Source organism: Bidens hawaiensis, unplaced genomic scaffold (genome assembly GCF_021521415.1).
Source record: "Bidens hawaiensis isolate Kalapana, Puna unplaced genomic scaffold, B.hawaiensis_p1.1 tig00019919_1, whole genome shotgun sequence".
NCBI classification, from domain to species: Eukaryota; Viridiplantae; Streptophyta; class Magnoliopsida; order Asterales; family Asteraceae; genus Bidens; species Bidens hawaiensis.
Genome location: NW_027493022.1, coordinates 181,155 through 193,481, shown reverse-complemented (window position 1 = coordinate 193,481; position 12,327 = coordinate 181,155). Strand labels below are relative to the sequence as shown.

The 12,327-nt window shown below is 37.4% G+C and overlaps 1 protein-coding gene across 1 annotated transcript; it reads right to left on the bottom strand.

The window, feature by feature from the left end:
• Nucleotides 1-2,118: 2,118 nt before the first annotated feature.
• On the bottom strand, nt 2,119-5,403 carry LOC143559446 (uncharacterized). Its single transcript, XM_077048023.1, has 8 exons — nt 5,388-5,403; nt 4,019-4,699; nt 3,820-3,942; nt 3,567-3,710; nt 3,382-3,495; nt 3,001-3,290; nt 2,855-2,902; nt 2,119-2,769 (listed from the first exon to the last, which is right to left on the bottom strand). Exons 1-8 carry the CDS (start codon nt 5,401-5,403, stop codon nt 2,119-2,121), a joined length of 2,067 nt encoding a protein of 688 aa, XP_076904138.1.
• Between the last annotated feature and the right edge of the window lie 6,924 nt (nt 5,404-12,327).

The window sequence follows — 12,327 nt, the reverse complement described above, 5'->3', positions numbered from 1 at the left end:
CATGAACTATGAGAATATTAATATAACTAATATTAAACTTAATAATAAAAATATTACCGAATAAAATTTGTTAGAAGTAGTCATTAATAATTAAAAAATATAAACATAAAATTGGAAAATATTAAATTTTGTGTAGTCGTCGTTGTTAGGTAATCGAAAAGGTAAATACATTTCATCAAATTCATTGTTCAAATTACGTGTAAATGTCGTTTACGAGAAAAAAAAGGTAACTTTTTAGAAAACAAAATTAGGGGTTTAGGGTTTAATTAGGTACTTAGGTTTTTAACAAGATGTTTTAAGGTGTGAAACATGAACCAATCATGATTTTTGAGATAAAACAAGTTATGATAGTGCCTAGATATGATTTTATGTTTTCAGAAAGAAATTAGGTATTAAAAAATAAGTTTCAGTTCATAAATTGGTTCAACAAGAAAATCCGACAAAGTTTGTCTAATATGAAATATATAGTTGTTTAGCATGTAAAAGTAAAAGTGTAAGGGCTTTAAATAACATTCAACGCATCATGTTACAATCATTAATCATATTGATATAATTATATATCAAAAAATTCTATGTGTTGCTCTCTGATCACTCTCCACCCCATAACATCCAACCAGATTGCTCAAATTCTAAATGGTAAGCTCTCATTCATTTGGCCCTTTTAAGTTAAATAATAATAATAATAATAATAATAATAATAATAATAAATGGGCCACGGGTCTCACCAAATTCGGATAGTCCTTAAATGAGTTATAACATCTCATTTATTTGTTTAACCCTTTCATCATCTTATAACAATTTTCACGGGTCATGGGTTTACCAAACTTGGAAAACCCTTAAATGGGTTATAACACATCATTTATTTGTGAAACATTTTTATCACCAAACAATAATTTTCAAGGGTCATGGGTCTCACCAAACCCGGATAGCCTTAAAGGGGTTATAACATCTCATTTATTTGTTAATCTTTTATCATCAAACCCTAATTTACTTTCTCTCCTCTATATGTTATCCATTTCTGGTCTATCTTCTCCATCATCGGTTAACTTCCTATTACCACCCACCATTATCAACCTCCCCTCTTATGCATAAACCAGCATTGGATTTCTCCTGAATTGCCAAATGAACACCGGTTAATCGGCCACATGTTCAAATCTGGTCGCCCTTACATCCTCTTTTATTTATGAAACCCTATCCAGTAACCCATTTTCATCTTCATCACTCATACTACCACCACCATGCCAAGCTTGATTTCACGTCTAGAATGGCGATTACTGGTGGCATATTGCTAGCATCATATGCTATCTTAGATTTATAAAAGCATGTCTAATTTAATTTTTGATGTTGATGCTCTTTGATACAAACACGGGTTAAATGTTCGTTCATCTTAAATTCAATTGAAAGTTCATGAACATAAAGGGATGTAAACTGACATAATTAAACAAAGGTAAACGAACTTGTATGACTAATGTGAACCGCGCAAACAAAGATAAACGAATATAAATAAACACACTTAAATGAACACAACTGACTAAATATAAAACATTAAGCAAATTCATTCAATATTCATCCAAAAATGAACATAACGAAATATAGATAAAAATAGGTCCAAATATATTACAAACTTACAATAAATTAATTTAAATCCAAAAAAAATATATATTCATAATATTAGAAATGACAAATAAAAAAAATAAAAAATAAACCTATGCCCCATGGGCTAAAAGCTAGTTTCACACATAAGCGGGTGTTATAAAACGTTTACGTATAGGCATGTTACGTGGGTGATCTAGTTAATTAAGGTTCTAAGCATCAAACAGGATCTTAGTTTGGATTCATGAATGTCACCTTTTAAACAACCCCCCCCCCCCCCCCTTTTTATTTTTCCTATTCAAATAAACTGACAAAAGTCATTCATTGTTGATCATACAAGAAAGAAAACTTATATCAGATTAAACTACAAATAGTCAATAGATGATTTTCGAACTTCACATAATATGCATAACACAAGATTTGCAAATATTTTGATTACACAAGAATATCATGATAGTCAATAACACAATCTTTATTTATCACTCTTCCACACTCGAATATGGTGTTCGAGGACATTTACTAATTCTACTTACCAAAACGCAATCGTATGTCGTCTGGGTTAAATCTTCTAAGAAAGCCACTTCTTTGTTTGCCAAAGATGCGCAAGTATGTCGACCTAAAAAGATCCACCATGAGGGGAAATTGTAGACCAACAAAAAAAGCAATCGGGATTAAAGCTAATCCACATATTGGTGCAAGCATCCATCGTTTTTCATGACAAAAGACAAGGAATAAGGTTGCGCTAAAGGCTACCATCATGGCTGTTGTAGAAAGTAACAACGAGAAAAGTCCAATAAACAATCTCCTTGGCAAACTAACTAGAAAGTCTTTCTCAGCAAAACGTGCTGTAAGGATAGACAAGAACACTAGTAATGCGGTACTGGATGCGAATAATGAGATTGCATCTGATATAGCAAAGACAATGAATGCACTTTTCTTTCCAAACAATGGGATACCCTTTTCTTGATGGCTTCCACCCGGCACGGTAATTGCAGCTGCAAATACGGTTGTTGTGATAAGTGCAGCGGTGATGCTGCATGACGCCGCTGTGGTTTTCATCCATTGTTCTCCTTCCTTCACCAAGTCCTTGTGTTCCTTTGTAAAAACCATATCTGGTGTCTCCTTAAGAATGTTTTCCTCAGTAATATATGTAGGAAACACAAGTTTCTTCACTTCCTATAAATTGGTTTTAAGTTGGTTATACTTTTGGAAATTAATTTAATAATTCACTTACATGATAAATAGTTTAGTTACTATGTACCTCACGCCATTGAAGTTCTCGTTGTAGTTGTAGAGCTGCACCTGTTCTCTGATTAAGTACATTTGAAGGCGCCAATTTTCCGACCAAGTGCAAGATAGTGTTTCCGGAATAATCTTTATACGTTCTATAAAGATTTTTACGCTCACCAATCTCATAGATAAGGTTGTAGATTTTTTCAGAACGATTTCAATTGCTAACTGAATAATGTCATATCCACTTTTATCTTTACTTTGAATTGCTTCAGGTGATCTAAATAAAATCTCATCAACAACTTTATAAGCATTATGCGATGCAGCCTCAAGAATTGGTCGGGTATAATGCGGGTGATGAGTGCCAGAGTAATTCAACTCGTCTATTTTATCACATATCAATTCCAGAAGCTTTTTAGCTTCATCCCATTCCTTCTTTTTATTCTCGATGTGCCTGATGGGTCCAACTGAAAGTCAATAAAATATTGGTGAATAAGATCATCTGAATTGTTTTAAGAAGCAAAGTTTAAAACAAAATTGGTAAGTCCATATTCTTACAAGCTAGTATCTGTGTACCCTTCCACCAGGTTAAATAAAGCAGAGCGCATATGTAACAAACGATCAACATGAGAAGGCATGTAAGTGAAAGCACCGAAGCAAGCATGCTTGGCACTGCAAAATGAAAAAATATATATATATTATTAGAAAAATATATGCAATTCATTCTAGAGTCATGTGTTTACCTATGAGTAACAATATAGCAAGCATCCGCCAACATTTTCTTTCGCTAAAGTACTGCATTTCATGTCGGAAGTGTATAGGGCATCCAGGAAGCATTACAGTTATTAGAGCTACAACAAGCAGCTTTGCCAATATATTTTCCAGAGCTAGAAAAAAAATCAATAGCCCTTAAAATAAAAGTCAAAGATGCAAAAAAAAAAAAAAAAAAAAAAAAAAAAAAAAAAATTAAAGAGTACATTTGTACAGGAAACATACAAGGATATACAAGTGTCTCCCAATAGTCTAGCCCACTTGGAAAGTTTTGCGCTAGAGCCATGAGTACATCATCCCTTTTCGAAGCAAATCTAGGAAAACTTTGCACCAACTCTGATGCTACACCTACAAGCATAAACAATAAAATGTTAAGTGTGAAAATCACTGTGCCATAATTTTAGGTTATATATGCCCTACTTACTGTATTGTTTTGCCGAAATAGCATTAACAACAAGGCGGACCCCAATTTCATCATCAAGGTGAACAGAGCCGGCTAAAGAAGATTGTGAAAGTGTGTCATCATCCTTGATGGCTTTCAGTAAATATGTGATGGTATCAAGATGCATATTTTCATAAGCTTTTTGCAGTGGTTCTTGACCATTAAAATCTTTAATATGCAACAACTTGCTGTTCTTTTTAACCAGGAGATCAGCTGCATATTTGTTCCCAGCGATGGCAGCAATGTGAAGCGCCGTGCTTCCATCATAGTCTGTATGTATAAGTACTTGCTCATCATTTATATACGAAAGAGATTTTTTCACAAAATCATTATGACCCATGCCAACTGCAATGTGAAGCATCGTGCTACCATCACTGCTGATTGCATTTGTCTGTAGGTCTGTATAATCTTTCAGCATGGGTTCTGCTTTTGACCAATCCCCCTTTATTGTATATTTACATAAAGTCCTTTTCAAATATGAGATATATCTCTTTTCATTTCCACTGTTTTGCCTATCTTCATTAATTGTTTCTGTTCCCGTCTGTACTATGTCTGATCCACCCACTATTATTTGTTCTAGATTTGCACCTTCTTCAATTGTGCTTGCTCCTGCATATATGTCTTCGATTTTTGTTTTTGCATCTGAACTCTTTGGAGCTGAATCTGTATAGTTTGAGTATGCAATAAGGTTTTTACATAAACAATGTCTTAAAACTATTCATTTGATTTGTTTACTAGTTTAATAAAGTATTCAAGTCATATTAGGATTGGGTCTTTGTAAGGCAAAAATTGTGACTTGCGATATCAATGTGGCGAAACTCATTACATATATATTGGTTAATCAAATTTGTAATGTCAGCGAGAACTCTGGATCCAAGACGAGAGCTTCGATACACGCGTAGCTATAGATAGGGACTTTATTGTCATATTTATGTGTGTGCTTTGTAAGGCGTAATCAACCACCCAAGGGGAGCTCGCCTTGGGTGGGATCGGTTCATTTGATAATATCAATCTTTGATTACCGATTACGGAATCGTTAAATATTATCTTAATGTTTTTTTGTTCGATCGTTTATTTATACCGCACCCGTCTCGATCGCTTATCAGGAACAAAAATTCGTTTGATGTTAGATCTGGCGTAAGGGGACCACTGGTACCAGTACTTTTAATACTACTAGTTGAGGTTCTTGGGTCACAACCTTGGATTTTGGTCTTGTTTTCGTGTTTGACAAGTGTGTTTATGTGTACTAAGGGTTATTCGGGTTGTTTAAAGCTTCAAAATTGGCAAAAATAGTGCTTGTGTGAAGATCCATACAAAATAGTGCGTTACACGATTGTGTTTTTCAAGATACCAAATCCCAATCGCATTGTGGGCTGAATCGCAATAGAAATTGAAACACAAATCGCATTCGCATTTATGCGTCAATCACAATCGCATTTTATTTCACAATCGCATCGCATTTGGAGGTTCAAGAACTTCATAAGAGCAAACGAATTTGCAATGAAAAGATCCATAGAAAATGGACCTCATAGACCTGTAACAATGGCTGCTGATGGTCCAGTTAATGATCCTCCTAAAAGTCTATGCAATGTTGTCAAGCAACTAACACTTATAGATGGAAAGGCATGTGTCTATCTCAGTATGTGTCTCTCCATTGAAATCACTGAAAGAATAAGAGAATGTGCTACTGCAAAGGCACTTTGGGATGCCTTATTGGAGAAATTTGAAGGAAACTTGGACTCATTACCTTACACGTGGAACAGTAATGTAACTACCATAAAAAGAGCCATGAATCTGAACACAACAACTCTATGCACTTTACCTCCACCATCAGATCATTGGAGATGGATAATAAGCTACGAATGAAAAACCACGTCAGTTCTCTAAATCATACAGGTGTTTCTACAGGTTCAAGGGTTAGATCAGCTTTCCTGAGTCACTCACATCCTACCGTTGATGCAGTTACTGGAGTGAATGAGGCTCAATCTACGGTCCTAGCTCACTGTAACAAACTTTCATATTATCTGTGAGATCCTCATAATCGTCAACATCAAACTCTGTTTAGGAATTGGTAAACCAAGCTGTTAGTTAACTCTGAAGGCTCATGGCATCAATCAGTCTTCAAGCAGCAACTCAAGCAGTTCAAGCCACTCCACCAAGCATGTTCATGACTCCAATGTTTCACTATTCCATGCCTTTATGGCCAGTCATGAATAACTGTTGAATGGAAAGCTACTTCCTCCATCCTTCAATAAACAAGACCTTGAGAAGATGGATATCAAGTATCAAATGGCCATGACTGTTCACAAGGCCACAAACATCATGAAGAAATATGGAAGGAACAGCTTCCGGGATGAAGATAGCAACGACATTGGGTTTGACAAAGACAAGCTTCATTGTTACAACTGTAACGAAATGGGGTACTTTGCAAGAGAATTCACAAACCCAAGAAAGCCTGTCGGGGAAGTAAAGATTGTGGATGTATTTGATGAAAGAAAGGGAAATGGTTGTGGACCTAAGGGAAAAGGGGTTGGGCGGAGCAGCTCATCAAGTCAAGGTGTTAAAGAATTGTCCAAGGAAACACAAAAGCAGATGCTAAGGCTATGCTTGCTAAATCGGAGGAATCATCTGATCCCAGCTGGATAAATCAAACGCGTGAGCTGATGCTACCAATGAACTTTCCTAAGATGGTGTTTGTGAACAGGAATGAAGCTTCAACAAGTGCTTCAAGTGGAAGCAGTCAAGCAAGTCACGTCATTCCCGAGGTACACACACACACACATTATGCTCACAATTGTGCATTGAAAAAGTTGAAAACTATAGAACCCATAATGCTAGTGTGTTAAGATAAAACATTGGCTTAAGTACCTAAACAACGAGTACAAGAAAGCTGAAAAGATATTTACCACTAAAATTAAGAATCATCATGATGATATGGCAAGCTTACATCGAAAGTTATTTGAAGCAAATTTGCATGTTGATTCTCACAAAAAAAAAACAAATAACTATTTTAAATGCTAGAATTGAGGAACTTGAGCTTGATCTTTCTAAAGAAAAATAGTTGTCGATAAGTTTTAGATGGCTTCTAATAAGTTAAACGGTATTATTGGTTCACAATTGGGGTGAAACAAACGACGGGCATTGGATATGAGTTTACCGTTGTTCCACCACATTTTAATAACAACTATACATCACTACCCCACTTTAGTTTCAACACCCCTATAGAGGATGAAATGGTCACTAAAATTGGTCATGTACCAAAGCATAAGATATTCTTATTTGAAGTTCCTAAGACTTTTGATCCAATTTTTGAACCAGTTAGCTCTAATGGTAGCTCATCTTGTTCAGTTGGTGGTGTAGAAGAAAAGGATTCATTGGAAAATAACACGAGTTGTGATAAAAATGATGTTTTAAATTCACTTTTTGAGTGTGATGTGAATATAAAATCTAGTGTTAACTCTATCTATACTGATAATATTTCTGTTTCCATAAAAATACATTAAACTCTTGTGTGGATGCTAATGTTGATTGTCACAATGTTGATGTTGGCATTACTCATCATTTTTTGGATGAAAATGTTAATAGTATTTCAGATGAAGATTGTGAAAATGTGTCAAATGATTTGTGTGTTGAAGGTTGTGAAAATTCGAATGATAACGTTGATATAGGCATACCCAGTTATTCACTATCAAGTTCTGAGAATTAGGATAAAACACCTAAAACAAAGTATTTGAGAATGATTATCAGGGTAGTACATCAAGTAAATATGTTTCACCCAGCTAAAGGTCTTTTTCTCAAATAACTAACCATATAAGAAGTCCTCAATCTTATAATTTCACTGAGAATAACTATGGTTATACACTATCAAGTTCTGAGAATTAGGATAAAACACCTAAAACAAAGTATTTGAGAATGATTATTGAAGAGGTATGTACCCGCCTCAACATCGACCGGGGCGGGTCAACCACAAGATATATACAAGACACTGGAAATCAAAGATTATGAAGGCACAAAGCCAAAACTTATACGCACAGCGCATATCACATTTGCTCGCGCGTATCACATGCTCACGCACCATATATGCTTAAGCATATCACATCGTGCGTGGCGCATCCGCGCACGGCGCATATCCCCGCGCATATCACATATGCTCAAGCATCACATATGCTCACGCGTCACATATGCTCATGCATCACAGTTGCTCGCGCGTATCACATGCTCACGCACCATATATGCTTAAGCATATCACATCGTGCGTGGCGCATCCGCGCGCGGCGCATATCCCATGCTCGCGCATCATACATGCCCACGAATATCACAGTTGCGCGTGGCGCAGCCGCGCGTGACGCGTATTACATGCTTGTGCGTATCATATCTGCGCGTGAGAATAAAGAGAAGACCTCGCGCATCCTCAGGATAAGCGCATATCACGCATGCATATAATCAACCTTGTCCTTATCCAAATCAGGATTAGGGCAACCTTGATTGTGCACGTCAGACAACCTTCCAGAAGGTATCTTTTTAAGGAATAAGAATATGCTGATGTTGACAGATGCCAATGGACAACTCAGCAAAACCTATGTGCTACCACGTGGTTATAACCAATAAGAAAGCACCAGGTGTCCCAAAGGACACGTGGCGCAGATCAATTGGGGAAGGCCAACAAGGCTGAGCTCAATCAGTGGAAACCCTAGCACTATAAATACAGCATCAACTCCACAAGGAGAAGGGGCAGAATCAGAGAATCATCCACAAACACACACTCATCTAGACAATCATACAATCATCCAGAGTAACATACACAATCATATACAGAGTATTCAGCTATTAAGCAATACTCTCCAGATTCCCTTACTCTCACATTATTATCTTCTCCTACAAATACTTATTCTCACGCCGGAGGGTTACCCCAAAGAGGACCCCTCTGTCCCTTTCTGAGGGGTAAGTTAACGGCGCTGTTCATTTTGTAGGTGGAAGAACACAGATCCAGGAAGAACCATCGGTGAAATAGCATAATCACACCCGAGGAAAGTAGATCTGCTACCAGTGAGTAGATCCACGTTTCTTCATTGGCGCCATCCTGTAACATCCCGAAATTTCAAAGGTAATATTAATTACATTACTTATTAATAGATGGGAAGTTTACTCGGGTTATCAGGGAATAAATAAAAGAATAGGAGTTGGTATGGGTCGGGCTAATGTCGGGTAATGGAAGTGGGTTATGGACTTGGGTTAATTGAGATAGGTTAAATGAGAATGGGATTTCAGGGATATAAATACCCCCAAAATCCCAAAATATCTCATTTTCTCACCAAACTCCCTAACACACACTCCTTACACCCTCAAAACACACACATTCTAACCGATCAAGATTCGGAGCCGAGACCCGAGGTTTTGTTGATAGATTTGCGTTGGTAAGGTAAGAACATATCCTCCAAAGCTAATATTACTGAAAATGGTTAGGATTGGATGGGTTAACCGGACCCGAAACCCAAACTGCCCAAATCGGACCCCTAAAACGTCGATTTTAGGCCGATTTGATGGTTGGGATTTGTAGGCGCCGACCATACGATTCCGTGGGTACCAAAATCGAGTTATTTGGCTAAGAAACGAAGGAGTTATGGGCAAACAGATCTGCAGCGCGACAACTTCGCCTTCATCTGGGCAACTTCGCCTTCAAGCGATGAACTTCGCCTGCAAGCTAAGTTCGCCTGATGAACTTCGCCTGCAAGCCAAGTTCGCCTGATAAGTTCGCCTGAAGCCAAGTTCGCCTGATGGCAACTTCGCCTAAATGGTAACTTCGCCTAAAAGCCAAGTTCGCCTAAGGTTTAACTTCGCCTGAAGCCAAGTTCGCCTAAGGTTTAACTTCGCCTGAAGCCAAGTTCGCCTGATGTTTAACTTCGCCTAAAAGCCAAGTTCGCCTGAGGTTTAACTTCGCCTGAAGCCAAGTTCGCCTAAGGTTTAACTTCGCCTGAAGCCAAGTTCGCCTAAGGTTTAACTTCGCCTGAAGCTAAGTTCGCCCGAAGGGTTAACTTCGCCTAAAGCCAAGTTTGATTAGAAAATAAATTATAAAGCGATTAGTTAAAGTAAGCTAATACTAGGCCACCAGATTAGGTCAGGCGAGTATTGATACGTGTAACTTGTACAGTTAGCCGAGCTCAGTTAAAGAAGGGATTTACAGCTACCAGAGAAAGAAGCAGAATTCAGGTGAGTTTCTAGCCCCATTCCTTGTTATGTTTTCGGGGCTGTGTGCATACTCGATGTGTTGTTAATACATTTATCCTAAGTGATAAGTGTATGTCATATGTGAAATGTGTGATAGATATGAATGATTGTTTGTCGGTACGCGAACGATCTTCGGATAATGCGCGTACTGTCAGGTTAAAAATAAAGGTACGAATATTATATATCGTAGATGTATGAATGTTCAAATGAATACTTGTCGGGGCGTGAACGATCTTCGGATATTGCACGTAACGACAAGGGGTATGGTTGTTAATGAATGAGGTAAAGAATGCCTAGAGTGTTCTTATGTTATAATGTAAGTATGTGTGTATAGGTACACGAATGGTATGTGATATGTGTGATATGTATGAATGATTGCTTGATGGTACGTGAACGATCTTCGGATATTGTACGTACTGTCAGGTTGTAACGTTATAAATATGGTAAGTATGATATGTATGTTTATGTATATGAACGTAATAAAGTTAATAAAAGAAGGAAATGACGGTTGTATGGTTGTATGGTTACGAAAAGGGTACCGAGCCCTAATAATACTCGAGGTAGGATGTATGGTTGTATGGTAATGAAGAGGGAATCGAACCCTACTAATATTCGAAAACCAAGGGACCAGACCCTTATAATATCTGTGATGTTAAGGACCAGACCCTTATAATATCTGTGATGTTAGGGACCAGACCCTTATAATATCTGTGATGTTAGGGACCAGACCCTTATAATATCTGTGATGTTAGGGACCAGACCCTTATAATATCTGTGATGTTAGGGACCAGACCCCTATAATATCTGTGATGATAGGGACCAGACCCTTATAATATCTGTGATGTTAGGGACCAGACCCTTATAATATCTGTGATGATAGGGACCAGACCCTTATAATATCTGTGATGTTAGGGAATCGAACCCTTCTAATATTCGAAAACTAGGGACCAGACCCTTATAATATCTGTGAGGTTATAGGGCGAAAGGCTCTTTAAAACGTATGATTATGAATGTAAAGAAAGTATGTAAGTAAGAAAGAAAGTATGTAAGTAAGAATGATGGTATGAGTACTTATGTGTGTATGAAAGAAAGTTATGAGGTTAAGTACGTATGTATGTAAGAAGGTATTGCATGATATTGTATGATTAACTAGAACTCACTCAGCGTAGCTGACTTTTAGTATGCACGCAGGTGAGCTGTTTATAGAGTTAGCATGAGGATGACACACGGCATGGATTGAACGGCTGGCATCTGAAGAAAGAAGTAAAGATGTTTTAAATATAAAGTTTTGTGTTATGGTATCAAAGAAAAGATTTAATGTTTGGTAACAAATGATTGATGTTTTATATTCCGCGAAAAGTTTTAATAAACTCTGATTTGAAGAACTGTGTTTATGAGTAAATCCGACGCTAAAGTAGGGTCACCGGGTTCGGGGCCTTACAAGTTGGTATCAGAGCATAAGTTCGAGAGATTTAAGCATCCTACATGCTTAGACTCGAACAGAAAATGGGATTTAAGTAAGAAAGGAAAGAAGATGCCAGTTCAAGAATGCCATGTGTCGCTCAAGCAAGATCAGTAAAGGTAAAGTGTATGATTAAATGATATATGTTAATGAGAAAGAAAGGATATGTGAACGATAGGGATAGGAATAATTGATTGTTTGATTTGACTAACTGCTTAAGTAGAACCAGCACAAATAGACTCATAAAGGGAAGTGTATAGGACACGGAAAGCAATGTGATCAGCTAGTCACAGCTGGCCACTGTTATTACCTGTTAGCCTTGCTATCCTTGTACTAGATAGTTCCTTGAGTGATGATGTTTGTGTTTTCCCTTAGAATACTAATGGCTGGAGCAAAAAGGTTTGTTGGTAAGGGAGGTCACACTGGACGTCCTCTTGGAATACGCGTTGTCCGAGAACCTTCTGAAGAACTAGTTACTACCACGAAAAAGGATAAAAGTGAAACTTTGCAAGGACCAAGCAGCAATGAAGGGTATCAGCTGGATCCTGTTACTCAATTTGCCATTTCTTACGCTGTGGCTGCTGCAGAGAAGAAATTTCGTACT